Genomic DNA, 21,819 nt, shown 5'->3' on the forward strand with positions numbered 1-21,819 from the left:
GACAGAAAGACACAACTGTGCAAACAAGAGAGAAAAAAAACAAAATAATAAATATGCAACAAACATTGAGAATGTGAGTTGAAGGGTCCTTGAAAGTGAATCCATTAGTTGTGGAATCAGTTCTGTGCTGGGTTGAGTGATGTTATCCACTGATGGTTGAGGGATAATAACAGTTCCTGAACTTGGTGGTGTGAGCTCCAAGGCCTCCTTCCTGATGGTTTATCTAATAGGTTGAGAATTGTTCAGTTGGTCCGTTAATAGGGCAGGAGGACAGAGGGGAAATGTAGGAAAAAAAAACTATGAGAGGATGGCAATTTGAGGTTGAGAATAGGAAAAGGAACACAACACAGTATGAAATGCAGGGCTGGAGGACTTGCCAACATTTCTGGTTACTCCAGTGGACAATGAGAAACTGAGACAATGTCACAATTGATTAACTTACAGCAGAGATGGCTAGTTGTGGTACAAATAAAGGGAGTTCAATATCATATCCAGAAGGCTGCAAAGTACATAGATGGACGATGAAATGCTGTTCCTCTTTTTGCAAGAGATCGCAGGCAAGTCAATGTTTGAATGAGATTGACAAATGAATTGAAAGGCAATATGGAGCTCTGAATGGTCCTTGCAAACTAAATGACAGACGTAATCACCGAAGCAGGGTTTCTTTAGTAAAGGGGAGCCGACGTGGTCATACTGGATAGGAAGAAGTTCAAAAACTCTGTTTTTCCCCTTTGGAAGAACTGTGTTGCACATCTAGATGATAGAAAGTGAAGTGGAAACACACTAACAGGACATCGACGGCTTTGAAGAGTTAAAGAGCAACGTGCTCCGTTACCTAATTTCAATTGGCTAATTGCAGTCCTTGTCCAGCATCTGCAGAATATCTCGCCTGCTCATTGTTATTCCCCCAAAGTCTGTCTTCTTCTTTCCTAAGTGAGGGGTGGACACTTCTCCCTCGGCCTCCTCAGCGAGTGATCGCACGGCGCTGCCTCCCGGTCTGCGGAAGTGTGTTCGGTTCTGCGCTAAACTCACCCAACCTTTCAAAGTCCGCACCAACGGCGGTTGCATAAATTAGGCAAACGCGCGCTGCCATTGGATCAAATTTGAATCGGGCCCTGTGACGAAGGGCCGGGGGGCCGGTCGCAGTTGTTATGGAGACGAGGAAGCTGCCGGCCATTATGGCAGAAGATGGTCAAGACTCCCGTGCACAAGGTTTGGATGTTCCGGCGCATATCGCGGAATTAATTGTCTCGCCGTCTTTATTATAATGCAGGATAAGACGGTTTATTTGTTATTTCCTATTCCTAAGTGTTTGCCCCAGTTTTTGTCTCGCCTTAACCTTGGGCACCTGCAGGTGACACATCTCTACTTCACCCGCGCTGCATCAAACCTGGAACGGGACGAGTAAACCGGGAAGAGCGAGGTCTCTAGTTTTCCAACATATCTCCATAAATTTGACCAATTATCTACAAAAGCTAAGTTTGCTATCAATCTTATTTTGCTTGACTATATTTGTAGCACTTTATTTTAAAGTTATTTTGAAATTATATATTTATTACCGCATTTAGAATTGCGCGCCGCCAAGGAGGCTCAGATTCTGCAGATGTTTCCTTTTTGCAAACGTCAGAAGTTGTCACGGTGTTCCCAAGTTACTTGCAGTAATTTAACTGGTATTCAGAAGTTTGGAAGCTGTGTAGGGTTAGCCCGGGCAGCTAAATGGACTGCTTGTGAGTACCCCACACAAAATGCTGGAGGAACTCAACAGGTTCAGCAGACCCTTCGGCGAAGGTTCTCGCCCCGGAACCCCGACTGTACTTGTTTTCCACCCCAAGAGATGCTGCCTGGCCTGCTGAGTTCCTGCAGCATTTGTGTGTGTGTGCTGCTTGAATTTCAGGCGTCTGCAGATCTTCTCTTGTTTGCTTATGAGTACAGGTTATTTCCAACCATTTAACAGCGGAAAAAGTGCTTGAAGATCCTACTCAAAATTGGATGTAAATGATGAGAGACGGCTATACGGCAACTTTGTTAATTAGTAATTGCAAATTTGAATGATTTTATGCGTATTGACATTTTTAGATTTACTCCAGGGCATGTGGTTAAGTAGGCTTTCAGAATTATTATTTTCTTTTTATGTACAGTACAGGGTTAGTCCACTTTTCCCCGATAAAGTGGCGAGAACACTGCTGTTCAGACCCGATCGAGATTTAAAAGAAGTCCTTATTCTCAACTATTCTCATACTGAGCAGGAGTGAGAAAGCGAACGGTTCATCAATAATAGATTCGGCAATAATAGATCTGAAAGGCATACTGACATGCGTTGTTTTACATTCTTTTTTTATTCAAGGCATTTGGCCTTCACAGGCTAAACCAGCATTTAATTGCCCATGAGTAGGTGGTGGTGAGCTGCCGTTAACCACTGAAGTCCATGGGGTATGAGTCCATAAATTGTTCCACAACTGTAACCCAGCGACAATGAAGGAATGGCAATATATTTCCAAGTCGGGGAGGCGTGACGCTTGGGGGAACTTCCAACTAGTGGTGTTTTGTTTTTGCTGTGCCCCGTGCAACCTGCTGGCAGACTTGGATTTGGAGGGTGCTTCCCCAGGAGCCTGGTGAGCTAGCTGCTGCAGTGTAAGTGGTACAAGCTGCTGCTACCATGCGCTGGCGTCGAGTGAGAGAATGGAAGCAGACAACATCCTTGCACATTGACTTATACCATTCAGATAAGTCTTTACATACATTAAGGTTATTTAATTCATATATGTTTTAGAGATTTGCATACACCATTATAAACTTCAGCAAGTGCAACTTTACCCAGCTATTTTAATATTCTCTTCTACATTTAAAAAAATTAGGATATTAGTAACTTCAATAATTCATCAGGCAGTTCTCATATGCATTTACTCATTGTTCCAGGAGCATAATTATCTTCCACTTTGAACATGCTTGGTGCAGTTCACAATTTACATAAATCTTAACACAAATATTTAATGTCTAGCAGCTACAATGAAAGTAACAATACCACATATTTGTCTCCCTTCTAAAATATGAATTCAAAGTTGCTACTTTGGTGCCATGTAAGCCTTCCTTCCTTTGTTTTCACGTGATCTTTCCTCTTTTTTTCTAATTTGTAAGCAGTAGTTGTTTCCTTTCCATTTCTGGCTTCGCTGTGTACATATCCATAGCCTTCCCACAGAACGCAGCTAACTTGGGCTCTTGCCTTCCCTGGAACTGTCCGTCTCTTGCTGCTGTGGGACAACAGAGTACTGAGAGGGCTCATGATCTACTGTCTGCTTGGGGCCTAGTCATTCATTTCCCAGATTATGAACTAGATTGATGGGCCTTAATCTGCCTCTTTATGGACCAAGGTTCTTAATCGGAAGTTCCAGAACAGACACTTTGATGAATAATGACAGTCATGGTCCATCATTGGCCAGTGACTGTTTACAACAACCCCTTAGATCTAAGACTGTAGAGCATATCCTTTAGAACCATATACAAGGAACTAGACATTATGCCCTTAAGCAGCTGAGAATATGGGAGTTTTTTTTAGAAAGGGTAAATGTCAGTGTTCAATGATCAATGCAGACTTGGCCAAAGAGCCTGTTTCTGTGCTGCATGTTTCAATGATTCTATTTCCTCTTTAAACTTTATTAGCTAAATTTGTTGTTGATATAAAGATAGGATAATAAACTGTGCAGGATATAAAGGCTATCAAGTCAAGTGAACATGCAAAGATCTGGCAAATGGAAACAGTTGTACCTTTTTTAAAATGAAACACTGAAGTATGTAAATGGTGAGAGACTGCAGTGTTTGACAAAGGTACGTAGGTGTCTTGTTGCATTATCCACAAAAGGCTAATAATAGAAGATCATTGTTGCAAGGGAAATTTGATATTATATTATGTAGGTTTCACTTTAGTTATTTAGGGTACTCCTTGGATCATATCTGGAATACATTACTGCTTTCCTTAAGGTTGTTAATGAATTGAAATCATATAAGGTTTCCTAGACTCATTCAGACAGATTAACTTGTACAGAAAGATTGGATAGACTGGGATAGATAAATATTTGATAAGAAAGAGAATGAAAGGTTAGCATGGGTTGAGACCACAATTGGGTAACCCTTTATCTTAAGTGGCAGAGCAGATGTGAGGGACTGGGTAGCCTGCTCCTGCTCCTAATCTGTATGTTCATTCATTCACCATGTCTCATTTGGATTAATCTTTGTCATCAACCACTATCATACCCAGGCTTTGGAGTACAGACTTGTTTTTCCAATTTTTTTTTTCTGTATCTTGGTCCATTTTGTTTTTAAATCAGTCTTGTGGTTTCTGTGAGCTTTTCTACTTTTTCTTCTGACCAGTGTTGTTCCTCTTCTTTTCAACTTTCCAAATTCTTTTATGCTCTCCTTTAGTCATTTATCACTGACACTGAGAATCCATGGTAGCTGTTGACTGGACTAAAATTAGAGCAGAGGCACCCAGGTCAGAGTGATGCAAAATGGAAATGGACCCTTCACTTCAATTGGTCTGCACCAGCCATCAAACACACATTCCCAGTAATTCAACACTAAATCTATCTTATTCTTCTCACGTTCCCATCAATTCCCTCCAGATCTTGCCAATCACCCACACTTAAGATCAATTTATTATGGCCAAATAATGCACCAATATGTCTCTCCTTGGAATGGAGTGTCTTGCAATGCAAACTGTATTACCATATTAGCTATGTCTTGTCATCTCTGTTGGTCCTTCAAACCCACTTTCAAGGGTTGTATCTGTGTCAGAACATTTTCATATGCAACTACAGCTTTGTGTGCAATTCATTTTAAATCTAATATCCACTACATTGACAACAATGAACAACCCTTCCATTTGAATACATGTAACTTTGCTTCAATATCAGTGCTCTCCAAATTTAATAAACACAATACCCTGAGTTTCTAGGCTAACTTGAGAGCTAGGAATTCCAATACCTTTAAAGGCTTTTTTAAAGATAATTCAGCATTAATTTGTGTGGAAGATTTTGAAATAAACAACACTCTGCAAACATTTTCTGCTTGGCTTCCAAAGATGTGCATCTTCATTGCATTCTTTTTAGTAAGCAGCATAGCTTTCACCCTCTTCCCATTCAGTCTAGTCTCTTTCAATGCTGTTTCCAACTGTGGTGACATCATTTTCCACCCTTTCCAGAGCATTGGTTTAATCTTTTACCATGTTGTTCAAGGCTGTGATCTGTTCCTTATCTGACAATTCTTCATCTGATGACAGTTCAGCTTTCTGCTTGTGAAATATCCGGGTTTCACAAGATTGTGTGAATTAATTAGCTTGAGCAAGTTACAGCATGGATTTTTTTCTCTTTCAAAAATTACATTTCCTTTATACTTTCCACTCATTGTGTTGCTACTTTGTAATTTTTCAGTAGTTTTATTGTAGCAGGTTGGACTTCCTTTCTTCAGTTTATTGGAGTCCCATCTTGCAACCGAAGTAGACGATTTGGTGCCACCCAGGACTGCCTGATCAGTAGTCTACTTGGGGAGGGCCAACGACTCTCAAGTCTATATGGCTTCTGCATCTTGTTGCACCCCAAGTTTTGATTCTTTCAAAAGCCTACTCTCAATCTGAATGACTTCTTGCCATAATCTCTGATAATAATTACAATGAGCAACTGTAACCTACAATTCCTGGCACTCCTTCTTGACACGTGACTCTGAAGGTGACTATAATTGTGCACATTTCCAACTTTGTGGGAATCCTGCACTGCAAGATGGATTTTCATGGAGATTAATGGGGTAGAGCAAACATCCACAGATTTCAAAGCTCACAGGCTAACCTGGCAGTGAGCTCTTTGAAATGAATTGACTGTCAAAAGTAACATTTTTATATGCACATATGAGTGTGGTTTTAGACTGGATTAGCCTGAGGAGGGCTAACGCACCAGTGACCCGTTTCCATCCAAGGGGTCAGTGTGGACATGGTGGAGGATTACAAATACCTGGGGATATGAATTGACAATAAACTGGACTGGTCAAAGAACACTGAGGCTGTCTACAGGAACGGTCAGAGCCATCTCTACTTCCTGAGGAGACTGAGGTCCTTCAACATCTGCCAGACGATGTTGAGGATGTTCTACGAGTCTATGGTGGCCAGTGCTGTCACATTTGCTGTTGTGTGCTGGGGCAGCAGGCTGAGGGTAGCAGACACCAACAGAATAAACAAACTCATTCATAAAGCCAGTGACGTTGTGGGGGTGGAACTGGACTCTCTGGTGGTGGTGTCTGAAAAGAGGATGCTGTCCAAGTTGCATGCCATCTTGGACAATGTCTCCCATCCACTGCATAATGTACTGGTTGGGCACAGGAGTACATTCAGCCACTCATTCCACTGAGATGCAACACTGAGCGTCTTAGGAAGTAATTCCTGCCTGTGGCCATCGAACTTTACAACTCCTCCCTCGGAGTGTCAGACACCCTGAGCCAATAGGCTGGTCCTGGACTTATTTCCACTTGGAATAATTTACTTATTATTATTTAACTATTCATGGTTTGATATTGCTATATTTCTACACTATTCTTGGTTGGTGCGACTGCAAAAAAACCCATTTTCCCTCGGGATCAGTAAAGTAAGTATGCCTGTCTGTCTGGATCATGTAGCATAAAATCACAACTCGTTCTGGACTTTTGTAATGTATTATGTATTAATTAATATTTGCCTGATACAATAATAAGCATGTGCAAAATTTCTAAGCATTTCTCAGTTTCATTAATTAAATTCAAAGTGTGACCTGAATTAAAAAGTTATTAAAGTTCAGCGATTTATTTTTAATTAAATGATGTGGCACTGAATTACTTTACTGCATTTATTTTAAGAATGTGCAGATCAGTACCTGCTCCAATTAATAAACAATGAGTAACTTTATAAAAGCCTCATTTAACCTTTTGTTTTAAATAATCTTCCAGACTGGAGCCCAGAAATATGAACAGAATATTAACAAAATTTACAATATTTGATAGAAAATGAATCCATAAAGTACAGTGGCTTCAGATAGTAGTTATACAGGAATGATTAAATGTAAACAGTAATATATGTATATATTCAGACATAGAATAACAGAATATTAAATGATTTGTAATATGTATTTTTTAACTTTCTACTTAATGCTTAACACCACAGAGGGAAATATTTCTTTAGCCTAATTTAGCTCTACAAGTGATGAGGGTCACATACACAGTAGATAGCCTTTCTCCCTGGCAAAGGTACATAAAATCAGAAGATATGGCTTTAAGGCAGGGGTTCCCAGCAATTTTTATGCCAGGTACCCCTACCATTAACCATGAATTGCAGGTTGGGCACCCCTGTTTTGAGGTAAGGTTTAGAGAAGATTTGAGAAAGATTTCTTTTCCTCTCACAGTCTGATTATAATCTGCCTAAGAAGTGCCAGAGACTTACAAATATAAGAACGATCTAGAAGAGTTATTGATTCTGTGGTGATTCAGCCCAGAAGGCCGCAGGCAAATTGCTGTAAAAATGGTTACTTGATAGTCAGCATTGAAATGGCGGGCTGAAGACTTTTTCCTTTGCTGAATGGCTATTGACTCGGGCATCTTGATAGCTAACTAGCCTCTGGCTCCTGCCCTTTGCCTTCCTTTATGAACAAGGGAATCATGCTGACTATTTTCCAGCCTTCTGATTTAGGAAGTTAAAAAATAAATCAACCCAAGTGTTGACTGTCTGTACCACTGCTGTCTTTAAAACCCTTGTATAAGTGATAAAGTAATAGAGAAACTCTTAGGTGTCGGGTCTAAGCGATTTGTCGGTCTTTACCCGTGAGTACCCCTGCTACTTGAAATTAGCCCATCGATTATGGTAGGAATATTTTCAGTGTCTTAAAGTGAAGGGCACCACACGGTAAATATGTACTCTTACAAGGCACCAACCAGTGCCACTTGTGTTTCATTCTTAAATACTATAGTACATGTGTGAAGCTTCTCGGAGGCTGTTACATAGGATTCTCAATGTTTCGTGAAGGCAAGTGTTGTTGAAGTATTTATACAAGCTAGAGGTCCCTCGGTACGTACTCCTACTGTCAGGAATATGCTAATTGGCGACATTCATGAAGGGAAATCTATGTAGATTGACCATTTCACCCCAGATCGGACGCGAATTTAACAGCCAAGTTTTCGCTTCTTTCGTATCCACAATTGTTCCTTCAGCTTTACGCCCTTACATCATCATAACAGATTGGCGGGCCTAAACCCCGCCTTCCCCTCGGGGCTCGATTCAAATTTCAACCGATGGTTCTTCACGCCAACTGCCGTTGACGCGAATTTGGATGAACGGAAGGAGTGTTCTCGGGCACTGAATGGAAGAACTCACCGTGAGTAGTAAAACACGAAGGCAGCGGCGCAAGTGGGAGTTTCTCTTACTGACCGAGTGAGAAAGGTTGTCGTGAAGGCAGACCTGGCGTTGATACTAAACGTACAACGTCCGAGTAAACTGGTCGCTTCAAGCCGTTTAAATTACAATGGTTCGTCACAGTCGGAGGAATCAAATAGAAGTAATCCCCAACAAAAGTCGAGCAGGATTCTGAAGCTTTCAACTGCGGACTGCTATGCTGGTCGGTATCAGAAGTTTGTTCACTCATTTCTGTCCTTTATTCAGCATTGATTGCTTTGTTTTATCAATCCATGGTAACTCTTGGCTTTCTGACTTTCACCACTGTGGCTATGGCTTTTTTTAAAAATCCCACTTTTCATTGTAGGGCAAGTGCTTCAATGTCAGTGGTTCGAATTTGTACATTTTTTAAAATTCCTCTATTTGGATCTTCCGTTTTGTTTGTATACAGTGGTGGTTCAGTCTTTACTCTGGGCTCCAGCTGTGTCTCTGTTCTAAGCACCCGTAGACTGTTGCCGGCCCTTGGAGGAAGTCTTTCGTACAGTTAGTCCCACTCCCTGTGTTGGCACTGCTGTGTGTACTTGAAAGTAATGAACCAGATTAAAATCTGGGAACAGAACGGGAGCTGGTAGACGGAGTCTGTGTTTTTAATCTGGAACGATCATTTGTATTTGTGTTAAACCCAGGACAGTTTAAGTAATTGATATTACGATTTCACCAGGGAGTTTCTTGGTTCCCTTTGACTCATTTTCACCATGAATGTTCAATCCCTCTACAATTCTATACAAAAAGCATTTCACCACTTCTCCGAACAGTAATTCCAGCCAAACTTTGCCTTCCTTTAACAACTTCTTTTAATTCCACTTAATTCATCCAAATTTAAAATGTAACATTTGGAATGTAATGTAATTATTATTTACTCTCATGGCAGCTCCATTGTTTATCTTGTGCTGCCAGTCTCTACCCTGCTCTGTTATCCATGATCCATCTATCTGTTTCCCTGATCTTTATCTCCATCTCAGGAGATAGATTAGCAACCAGTACCCATTAGTCCTTCTGACATCTGTTGCTGTCTTGATCATACCACTACCTCTTCCACCAGCTTCTTGAATAGAATTCGTACTGTTCTGTTTATTTTTAAAGCTCTGTCATATTCGTTCTGTTCATGGCTCCTTCCACCCAATGTGATATGTTCTATAATTACAGTTCCCACCCCAGGATATTCATCTCCGTCTATTCAGTTTCTTGCACTTCTGTTTTCACCTTTGTACTTGCCTCTTCCCTGACCATCATTCAAAATCCAGAAATGTGTAACCAGGAAGAAGCAGGCAATACACTTCCAATTTTGTCCCCTCAACATTGTCCTCCTGCAAAAGACGTAAGCTACTAACCAGTACATCTTTGGACTGTGGGAGGACATCAGAGCACCCGGAGGAAATCCATGTGGTCACAGAGAGAACTCACAACCTCCTTACAGGTAGCAGAGGGAATTGAACCTGTGTCACTAGTACTGTGAAGCATTGTGCTAACCATTATGCTCCCCCATTTAGAATATTGAACCAAGACTACTATTATTTGCAGTGCTTCTGTTGAAAGAACTGTTTAGGAAACTTGGTGGGAAAGGAAGAGGTAAAAGAACAGGCGTTGCACGTCCTTTATGGAACAATGAGATGTTTCCATAGGAAAAGTCTCACGCTGGCTTGGTGTCATCTAAGTGGTTGCAAGAATACCTGACGTTTGATGCACTTTGAACTCCTTGCAGACTGATGTACATATTAGTATTTAGATAGTAAACAGCTCCAGTGTACAAGACTATTTAGAAATGTTACTTTTCAATCATTTTTAAAAGACTAACATTAATTTTTGAACAATCTAAAATGCTTAATTTATTTAAATGTCTCTGTTTTACTTTTAGTAATAGAAAAGCAATGAATGTATGTAAGTAAGAACAGGGCTCAACTTTTTTCCTTGAAGTCCGTAATTACTGTTACTAAATCATTAATCAATGATGATGCCTGCTAAAAATTACCATGGCATGCCAGACAATTATTTAGAAAATTATCACCAATTTGGGTACACGCTGTCCAAAAGATTTGCAACTCCTTGACTAGGAAGTTAAGAAAGATCTCTGGTGTGCTGGAAGAGGAGGAGGGTGATCTGCAGTAACTCAGTTTTCCATGTTACCTATAGATTTGACTGAGCAACCTCCCCTACCCATCTTGATATGATTTCCATTTGAGGGTTTATGTGACAGATTTCTCTATGCAGGATGTCTTTTGAAGCATGACTAAGTCCTGCTGATGTTGCTGTTACATATCCCGTAACTGGATAACTCACCAGCAAAGATAGAGAGGTCCGTTGAAGTCTGATGTCACTATTTTCAAATGTTTTTAGTTATAAGGGGGCACAAAAGTAAGGTTAATACAAACATTCAGGTAATGCACGTCATCAATACTCAATCTAAAGCGCGGGTATAGTAATAACCATCATTAAGAAATAATCTCGACTGTTGTCTAGGGGATAATATATTGTCCGTTGGAAATATAAAAGTCACTCAGAAGTCTGCAGGCTTCAGCCTTTTGGGAATCGCTGGGTTTCACATGGGGCGACAGAGAGAGAGAGATTGGGGAGAGGAGGAAAAGCTTGCCGGGTCTTTATGAAGCTTCCGTGGAATCGGGGGAGCATTGGTTCCCCCTCCCTGATGTTAGTTAAAAGCGGTTTTCCGTGACTCCAGCCACAAATTCCAATCCTGGAATCTAACACACGTGGCTTCCTTCAGAATGGCTTCCTGCTACGGCGGGATCACTCTCTCGTATCTTCTTGGTGCGTCTGAGGGGGCTGTCCCCCTGAGACTCTCCTTTATACTTCCTCACGGGGTCACAGGTGTCAATCAGGTTGGGATGATGCAATCTCTCTCTCAACCAGCCCACTTTGCCCGAGGGCTTTTCACGTGGTGTCCATGAGACAATAGTCACTGTCGCCTTATTTTGCATCCCGGGTGGAACGTGCTATTCGGCACATTTCTCTCTCCCACTGCCTAAGTCTATTCAGCACATCTCTCTCTCTCCCACTTCCTGGGTCTACTGACCCCCCCCCCCAAACGGGTGCTCTTGCGATTCTCACAAAGGAGGGGGTTGGGATCATAACGTTACAATGAATTTGGGCCTGTTAGGTGAATTCCCTGCTTACTTTTATTTGACTTTCATCCCAATTCTTTCCCATCACCATCACCATTTGCCTTTCACTTGAAATTCAAAGCATCCTTTTACATGGATGTTGCCTGGATTGGGGAGCATGCCTTATGAGAATAGGTTGAGCGATCTTGGCCTTTTCTCCTTGGAGCGACGGAGGATGAGAACTGACCTGATCGAGGTATATGAGGTGATGAGAGGCAATGATCGTGTGGATAGCCAGAGACTTTTTCCCAGGGCTGAAATGGCTAACATGACAAGCATAATTTTAAAGTGCTTGGAATTAGGTACAACAGAGATGTCAGAGGTAAGCTTTTCACACAGTGGTGGGTGCGTGGAATGCACTGCCAATGAAGGTGGTTGAGGTGGGTTTTTTAAGAGACTCTTAGATAGGTACATGGAGATTAGAAAAATAGAGGGCTATGCGGTAGGGAAATTCTAGTTTCTAGAGTAAGTTACATGCTTGGCACAACATCATGGTCCAAAGGGCCTGTAATGTGCTATGTTTCTATGTATATCTATGATGTGCAAATGAATTTCATTAGGAGATCTGTATTTGAAGAAGAAAATTCGAGAGCTGGAGCATTATTTTTCACTTGAATCTCTATTCTGTGCTATTTGTAATTTTGTATTATGTAAGCACTTCTGCAATTTTTTATTGTATTCACCATTGCCTTTTATCTAGTGGCAGTCATTAATAATGATATTTATTTACAAGACTTTTGGTTTTTGTTCTTTTTGCAGATTCCAGCCAGCTGAAGAATTAAAAGGTCCATTACTACACAAAATTGTGGCACCTTTATGATCCAAATTAATTTTTTGCAGAGAAAACAATGAAGCTGAGCTTTGTAGGTAGTCAACATCCTCATAACCTTCATACGTGTGGATTCTGTATTTTAATTGCTTGACGAAGTTTTAAGTATTCTGGCTGAGTTTACCGTGGTTATGTGGAGAACCCCTACATTAAACAGCTGAATGGATGCAAGTGATATTTTGGTTAGCCTGCGTGAATATCCCTATCACATCCGTTACAGGTAGTTATAATTTCAGTTTACTCCTTGAACCCTCAGTATTTTAACAAAAGTATATTTTTGTATTAAAGTTGATTTATTACTTTTCAATAACATTTGATTTAGCTGCATTTTTTAAGACGCTTTAAATTGAATCTTTTTCTTGGAATATAAAGTGCCAATATAATTGTCTCCATTAATATACTAAGTCTATGATTTGACTTTTCCCCTTCCTTGTTCTTGTATTTTGTTTCAATTATGCAGTTTTTACATTTTTATTTCCCTGAGATGTTAAAGTTCTAAATAGTGGTTTCTTCAGAAGACATTTTATTGATTCCAAAGGAAATTAGTGTTACATTAGCATTACAAGTGCAGAGATAGAAATATTAGAAGAGAAGTAGAAAGATTAAAGAATAAGTTACCACAAACAGACTAACAGGAGGGGTCATCATTCCCTGGCTATAGGTTGACTCATTACAGAGCTGAGGGTAAGAATGACCTCATATAGCGCTCTTAGGAGCAGAGCAGTTGTCTTGGTCTATTAAAGTGCTCCTTTGTTCAGCCAAGGTGGCACGCAGAGGGTGAGAAACATAGTACAGAATTGTGACAAGTTTCCATGGGGTTCCTTGTTCTACCACAGCTTCCAGTGTCTCCTATAATAGAGCCGGCCTTTCTGATCAGTTTATTGAGCCTGTTGGCATCACCCATGTTGATGCTATTGCCTCAGAACACCACCGCATAGAAGATTGTGCTGGCAACAGCAGACTGTTAGAAAATGTGAAGCTCAGACGTGCATACTCCAAAAGACCTCTTTCTCCTCAGAAAGTAGAGACGCCTCTGGTCCTCTTTGTACACTGCCCCTGTGTTGGTATTGCACTTAAGTCTGTCATCCAGGTGCACCCCCAGGTATGTGTAGTTCCTCACCACATCCACACCATCGTTAGTAATGGGGAGCAATGCAGGTATAGTCTTTCTAAAGTCTATTACCGTCTACTTCATCTTACTACTGTTGAGCTGCAGATGATTCGGCTTGCAGCATTTGACAAAGTCCTCTACCCGGGCCCTGTGTTCATCCTTCTGTCCTCCCTTTATATAATCCAACAGTTGCTGAATCATCAGAGAATTTCTGCAGATGACATGACTCACTGTTGTATCTAAAGTCTGAGGTGTACAGGTTAAGCAGGAAGGAATGAAGTATTATTCTTTAAACAGATCTTATTAACTTGTACTCTTTTAGAATTATGAAATTTTTGCCTAAATTGTTTTTCAAAAGTCAGTTGTAAATTTTGGAGTACCTTTCCCCTTCAACTTCACTGTTTAGTTTCATACTTGCTCTTGCCTTCCATTTTATGGTTTGTCAAATGCATTATATTTATCTTGTGCTATCAAATGGGAATTTTAGCAGCTCGTTTTGCATGTTAAGTTTTTGAAAAGACCTGTTATTGCTCCAAGAAATCAAAAATGTAGCAGATATGTAGCTACAATGCCTATAAAAAGTATTCACAGCCCCTCCAGAAATTTTAATGTATTATTTTACAATATTGAATAATACTGGATTTAATCTAATTTTTTTGATTCTGATCATAAGAAAAAGACTCCTTTGTGTCTTTGTGAAAACAGATCTCTACAAATTGAAATAAGTTAATTACAAATGTAAAACACAAAATAATTGATTGCATAAGTATTCACTCCCTTTAGTATCACACTCCACACTCCTCATCATCACTGGTACAAGTCACTTTAAGTGACTTTACAAGTCACATAATTAGTTAAATAGAGATCTCCCTGTGTGCAGTCGGGTGTTTCAATCAATTGTAGCAAAAATACGCCTGTATCTGGAAGGTCTGACTGCTGTTGAGTCAGTATCCTGGCAAAAACTACGCCATGAAGATGAAAGAACGTTCCAAGCTACTCTGAAAAGGTTATTGCAAAGCAAAGGTTGGGAGATGGATACAAGAAAATTTCTGTGTCACTGAATATTCCTTGGAGTACAGTCAAGTCAATCATCAAGAAATGGAAAGAATATGGCACAGCTGTAAATCTGCCTAGTGCAGGCCATCCTCAAAAACTGAGAGACCTTACAAGAAGGGAACTAGTGAGGGAGACCACCAAGAGACCTATGACTCTGGAGGAGTTCCAAGCTTCAGTGGCTGAGATGGGAGAGACTGCACATACAATAACTGTTACCCGGGTGCTTCACCAGTCACAGCTTATGGGAGAGTGGCAAAGAGAAAGCCACTGTTGGGAAAAAAATCTCAGCTGGAATTTGACAGAAGGCACATGGGAGACTTTGAAGTCAGCCAGAGGAAGGTTCTATGGTCCGATGAAACCAAAATTGAGCTTTTTGGCTATCAGGCTAAACACTATGTTGGACGTAAGCCAAACACTACACATATTCAAAAACACATCATCCCTACCGTGAAGCATGGCGGTGACTGTATCAAGCTGTGGGGATGCTTCACTGCAACAGACCCTGGAAGGCTTGTGAAGGCAGAGGGTGTAATGAATACAGCACAATACAGGAAATCCTGATGCAGTCTGCAAGAGAACTGCAACTTGGGAGAAGATTTGTTTTCCAGCAAGACAATGACCCCAAGCATAAAGCCAAAGCTACACAGAAATGGCTTAAAAAAGTTATTGTCCTGGAATGGCCAAGCCAGAGTCTAGACCCCAATCCAATTGAGAGTTTGTGGCTGGACTTGAAAAGGGCTGTTCATTCACAAACCCCATGCAATCAAATGGAGCTTGAGCAGTTTTGTAAAGAAGAATGGGGGAAAAATTGCAGTGTCCAGATAGAGACCTATCCACACAGACTCAAGTCTATATTGCTGCCAAAGGTGCATCTACTAAGTACCGACTTGAAGGGGGTGAATACTTGTGCAATCAATTATTTTGCATTTAATATTTGTAACTAATTTACAAACCCCATTCCCTGAAAAGTTGGAATATTTTTCAAAATGTAATAAAAACAAAACTCTGTGATATGTTAATCCATGTGAACCTTTATTTAACTGACAAAAGTAAACTGAAAAGATTTTCTATAGTTTTATGGACCAACTTAATTGTATTTTGTAAATATACACAAATTTAGAATTTGATGGCTGCACCACACAACAAAAGTTGGGACAGAGGCATGTTTACCATTGTGTTTCATCACCTTTCCTTTTAATAACACTTTTTAATCATTTTGGAACTGAGGATACGAATTGTAGTAGATTTGCAATTGGAAATTTTGTCCATTCTTGCTTGATATAAGACTTCAGCTGCTCAACAGTCCACGTGGTCTCCATTGTCTGCTTCTCCTCTTCATGATGTACCATACATTTTCAATAGGAGATAGATCTGGACTGGGAGCAGGCCAGTCAAGCACACGCACTCTGTGTCTACAAAGCCACGCTGTTGGAGCCCGTGCAGAATGTGGTCTGGCATTGTCCTGCTGAAATAAGCATGGACGTCCCAGGAAGGGACGTTGCCTTGATGGCAACATATGTCTCTCTAAAATCCTAATATACGCCTCAGAGTCTATGGTACCTTTACATACATGCAACTCACCCATGTCGTGGGCACTGATGCACCCCATACCATCACAGATGCTGGCTTTTGCATCTTTCGCTGATAACAATCAGGATGGTCGTTTTCATCTTTAGCATGGAGAACTCGACGCCCGTTTTTTCTGAAAACTAGCTGAAATGTGGACTCATCTGACCACAGCACACGGTTTCACAATCTTTCGGTCCATCTGAGTTGAGCTCGGGCCCAGAGAACTCACCAGCGTTTCTGCATTGAGTTGATGTATGGCTTCCTCCTTGTGTAATAATTTCAAGTTGCATTTCTGGATGTAGCGATGGACTGTGTTAAGTGACAATGGTTTTCCGAAGTACTCCAGAGCACAGGTGGCTATAATTGTCACAGTAGCATGACGGTTTCTTAGGCAGTGCCACCTGAGGGCTCGAAGATCACATGCATTCAACGGTAGTTTCCGACCTTGACCTTTATGCACTGAGATGTCTCTGAATTCTCTGAATCTATTCACAATATTATGTACTGTAGATGTTGAAAGACCTAAATTCTCTGCAATCTTGCGTTGGGAAATGTTCCTTTTGAACTGACTAACAATTCTCTCACGAATTTTGGCACAAAGGGGTGAGCCACGACCCATCCTTGCTTGCAAAGACTGAGCCTTGATGGATGCTACTTTTATACCCAGTCATGATACCTCACCTGCTACCAATTAGCCTGCTTAATGTGGAGTTTTCCAAACCGGTGTTACTTGAATATTCTGTGCTCTTTTCAATCTTATTTTAACTCTGTCCCAACTTTTGAGTGTGTTGCAGCCATCAAATTCTAAATTTGTGTTTACAAAATATTTGTAAATATTTGTATTTACAAAATACAATTAAGTTGGTCCGTAAAACTATTGAAAATCTTTTCTTTGTACTTTTTTTCAGTTAAATAAAGGTTCACATGAATTAACATATCACAGATTTTTGTTTTTATTGCATTTTGGAAAATATCCTAACTTTTCTGGAAATGGGGTTTGTGGATCATTTTGTAGAGGTTTGTTTTCATTTCAATACGAAAGTCTTTTTCTGTTGATCTGTTTACTGTTGTCAAAAAAGCCTAATTAAATCCACTGTGATTCAATGTTGTAAAACAATAAAACATTAAAACATCTGGGGGGGGATGGGCAATGAATACTTTTTTTATAGGCATTGTATCTCTTTTGGATTTCAGACAAGCTGATCTGTCAGAGTTACCAATGCAATGATTAGCTGGAAATGGTGTATTTTTTTTAAAAAAAGAAGTGGTCATTAGTGATCAAGAGCCAAGGTTAAAACCTCATTTTAAAGTAAAGTACATGAAGTCATTTACATTTGATTTATCTGTGCAATACTAAAATCTATTACAAAATTATAGCAAATATAAAGCTGGAAAAACAATCCATGAAAATCTTGCTTTAGGTACAATTGAGATCAAAACATATGTAGGAATACCCTTGAAACTGGTGACCTTGGGGAAATTTCATTTGTTGTAGTCCAGGAGCCATTCATTTCTTGTGCTAATAAGAAACCAAAGAATCTCACTGATTTGGCAAGACTGTTTTCCTTTGTGGCCCTGGGCAAACAAGTGCACTTGGCCAATTTTTCACTTCCAAGGCCTTTCTGAAAGATCCAAAATAACCCTGGAGTCTCTCAGGCACATTGACCATTGCAGGAACTTGTTTAAAAACAGCATTGGGATCACATTATCCAGCTTGGCTGGCTTTTATGTAATAAAATCTCCAACAGCTATATCCTTAATCCTGGTGATTTTGTTAACACTAAGGCAGCATCAGAAACCTGTTCCGATGTTGAAAGAATCGTGAGTGAAGCAACATATGTGGAGGCAAAGGACTCTGAGCGTCCACTTGCTGCTTGACCTCATGAGTTCATTGAGCAGTATTATCTCTTGCTTATCGCTCCAAAGTTTCAAGGATGGACTGGTATCTTCTGCAAATCTTGCTAGTTGTTTTGATTGGAGAGATCTTAAAAGGAACAAATACTTTGATATGACTTCTGGAAGATTAGTAGTTTAAATACAGCTAATGTATTTGATGGGGCAACTGTGCTTGGGTATAGAGTTTCACCAGTTGCTGATCATATTGTATTATGGCCTTTCCCTGCTGGAACAACTATTGGATCAACATCATTAACTGATGCATAATCATTAACAGTGCTGGCTCTTGGATAGTTAAAATTCTTTGACAGTGGATTTCTTTAAACTGAAAACTGCAAACTTGAAAGATGAAGCCTTTGTTTTGAAGGAAACATCAATTTCTTAATAAAGTAATCTTGACTTCCAAATTTGGATGGCCAAGACCACTGTCTTTAACACTAGAATATAAAGCTGACCGTAATGCAAGGAGGACGATATAAAATATCTTTTAACATAATTTCTAATAATTATTTTGTATACTTAATTATTCTAAAATATTTTAATGAAGAATTGAGGACTAACATGTTCTACAAATCATAAAATTTAAAGAACACCAATTTAGAAACTTTTATTTAGTTATTTTAAAAAACTGTACGACAAACATTCTAATTTCCTAGCCATGGTTGATGCAGGCAGCTAAATTTCCTAAAGATTACTGCTCAATAAATTCTAAATTGCTACTTTTTATAGATCATTTAATGTGATTAATATTAAATTTGTATGCTTTATATAGTTAAAGTTTAAGTGTGTCCAGAGCCTTGTAGGCTCATCAGGCCAGTGCTTATGCCGGTTTTTATGGCATGAAGTGACTCAGTAGATTCCAGTTAATTGGGGCAGCTGCTTATTTGGGACACTCTGCTGCTAAATTGGGGCAGGAGACTGTTGCTGAATGAGTTTCTAACTAGCATCAGTCACATGCACTGGTGGGCTGTTAAACAGTACACTGCGCTTGTTTGAAAGTTAAATTTTTTAGTAAAATACATATTTACAAACCTGAGATTCATTATCTTGTGGACATTCATAGGAAATACAAGGAACACGATAGAATCAATGAAAGACCACACCCATGGGAGTTATCTAAGAGGGCAATACTCCTTTTAGGCTGTACTTTATGGTCAGTTTCTTTAGGAAGCCTTCTAGCCCCTTTCTCATCTGAACTTGTGTGTACATTGTTTCTTCTGATATGACCCCTGACACAATCAACTATTTAAAACAAAATCATGGATGCAACTCATACCCAAAGTCAGCCAATCACAATCAGAGTAGGTAATTACCAAGCCGTGAGCAGTACTACCAGTGGCATTGGTCACTGAACTCAGGGTAAGCCTGAAATTTTTACTTTCTTGCTTGTTAACCCAGAACTAGTTGGTCAATTACTGGAAATTTGATAACTAACCCTATAATATTTTGATTGCCTTGGTTTTTGTCTTGAACTGATTATAAATGGTGTTTTTAACTGTTCATGTTCTTTCAGTACAAAGGTTTAAACCTCCAGTAGTTGAAATGGATCTGAATTAAATGCAGTGCTATTGAATGACTGGCTTAAAAATTAATGATGTAATAAAATATGGATGGATATTGAGAAACTTGAAATCTGAGACTTGTGGTTTAGTTGTTGCTGTTTTCTATATGCAACTGCTAATTTAGGTAAACGTGTGATATCTTAAATCCAGCCCAATCTATTTGAGAGAAAGATGCTGCTTTTTAAGAATGCTCAACTAACAGCACGTTGAAAAGGGTAGATGAACAACAGCACAAATTTGTCAGACCTTCTCTTTGAAATGCTTTCGGTATTTTAGTACTTTAGCATTTCTTAAACCAAAAGGAAATGAAACCTGAAAATATTTGTATCCATTTTCTTTTCTCCCCATTTAAATCAGTTAGAAATGTGTGTGAATGTATTTCATGGGATTGTCCTTTTCCCACACCATATCCTTTCATGCCTATATTCCGTTGAACAGTAGGGATGACAGAAAGTGAAAGGGAGGGGTTTTTGAGCCCTAGTAGTAAGTAGTATACTGCACCCAGTTTCCCTTTCATGAAGCTGTGCTGACTTGCTTTGATACATTGATTCCTTCCAAATAAACTATTATTACTTTCTAAATGATTTGAATAATTTTTTGGCTAATTTTGTTCTTGGCCCTCTCTCACTGCTTTGAACAGAGGTGTCACTTTGCCAGTTTTTTAATTCATTGATAATTCTTTAGAGTTTTTGCAAAATTACAACTACTGCAAAAGAGCAAACACAAAATGTTGGAGGAAATCAGCATGTCAGGCAGCATCTGTGGTAAAGAATAAACAGTTAACGTTTTGGGTCGAGACCTTTCTTCAGAACTGAAGGAAAGGAGGAAGCTGCCAGAATAAAAAATGATGGGGAAAGGGGAAAGGGGCCAGCTGGAAGGTGATAGGTGAAGCTAGGTGGGTGGGAAAGGTCAAGGGTTGGAGAAATAATCCGATAAGAGGGGGGGGGTGGATCACAATAGAAAGGGAAGGAGGAAGGGACCCAGGGAGAAGTAATAGGCAGGTGAAAAGAAGTAAAAGGTCTTAGTGGGGAATGGAGGAGTTTTGGGGGGGGGGGGGATTTCTTTACCAGAAGGAGAAATTAATACTCATGCCATTAGGTTGGAGGATACACAGACAGAATATAAGCTGTTGCTCCTCCACCCTGAGGGTGGCCTCATCTTGGCACGAGAAGTCCGTGAACCAACTTTTTTCCCTCTCCTCCATCCCTGACTTCCTCTATTAATCACTCTGAACTTCTACTTCATCTCACCTGCCTGTTACTTCCCTCTGGGTCCCTCCTCTTTCCTTTTCTCCCATTATCCAATCTCCCCTCCTATCTGATTCTTTCTTCTCCAGCCTTTGATCTTTCCTACCCACCTGGCTTCACCCAGCACCTTCCAGCAAACCTCTTTCCCTCTCCACCCCCAGCCTTTTTATCCTGGCATCTTTCCCCTTCTCAGTCTTGAAGAGAGGTCTTGGCTTGAAACATGGATATTTATTCTTTATTCTTTTCCATAGATGCAGCCCGATGCTCCCCCAGCATTTGTGTGTGTGTTACTTTGGATTTCAGCATTTGCAGACTTCATATTTGTGCTACAACTACTGCATTTGCTATTTTAGTACTTGCTTCTTTTAGAATTATTGGGTGCACGTATCAGTTTAACTCTTCTGCATTTTCCCCACCTTGAATTCTAGGGGCCTTTGTTCATTTGAATCTCTCTTTTTTTATTTACTTAAGAACAGATAACAAGAATTCTTTAATGCTGCTTTTTTTTCCCAGAATGGAGGCTTCCTGTTTGGAGCTAGCTTTAGAAGGTGAACGACTCTGTAAAGCAGGAGACTGTCGAGCTGGGGTATCATTTTTTGAAGCAGCAGTTCAGGTTGGAACAGAGGATCTGAAAACCCTTAGTGCTATCTACAGTCAGCTTGGAAATGCTTATTTTTATTTGCATGATTATTCTAAAGCTCTGGAGTACCACCATCATGACCTGACACTTGCAAGGTAAGCAAGCACTCTGCCTTTAAATATTTACCTGCAAGTATACAAAGCTCACTGGATTTAATTCTGGTTATCAACTTGGTTCGAAAACTGATTCATTTGGCTTGAAGTTCATCGCTTTATGTCTATTTTAATATCAATGTATACAAAGTTCCTAGAGGTAGGTAGAATATCTACTGATTTACTTTATAAAATCCACTCTCTCCCACAGCTATCTTGACTAGACCTCTTCCCACTTTCTTCATT

The 21,819-nt window shown here is 39.9% G+C and overlaps 1 protein-coding gene across 2 annotated transcripts in view; it reads left to right on the forward strand.

Annotated features, from left to right (window-relative positions):
* The first annotated feature begins 1,158 nt into the window (after positions 1 to 1,158).
* gpsm2 (G protein signaling modulator 2) overlaps positions 1,159 to 21,819 on the forward strand; it is a 76,706-nt gene continuing 56,045 nt past the window's right edge. The window contains exons 1-3 of one of the 2 annotated variants that reach the window (XM_059984664.1): positions 1,159 to 1,212; positions 12,331 to 12,620; positions 21,355 to 21,576. In XM_059984664.1, the coding sequence (XP_059840647.1) occupies positions 12,562 to 12,620; positions 21,355 to 21,576 (281 nt within the window). In that variant the 5' untranslated portion in view covers positions 1,159 to 1,212; positions 12,331 to 12,561. Of the gene's footprint in view, positions 1,213 to 8,093; positions 8,619 to 12,330; positions 12,621 to 21,354; positions 21,577 to 21,819 lie in introns of those variants that run through there. The other variant, XM_059984663.1, reaches the window with a different exon arrangement.

The sequence above is a fragment of the Hypanus sabinus genome, chromosome 11, assembly GCF_030144855.1.
Source record: "Hypanus sabinus isolate sHypSab1 chromosome 11, sHypSab1.hap1, whole genome shotgun sequence".
In the NCBI taxonomy this organism is placed as follows: Eukaryota; Metazoa; Chordata; class Chondrichthyes; order Myliobatiformes; family Dasyatidae; genus Hypanus; species Hypanus sabinus.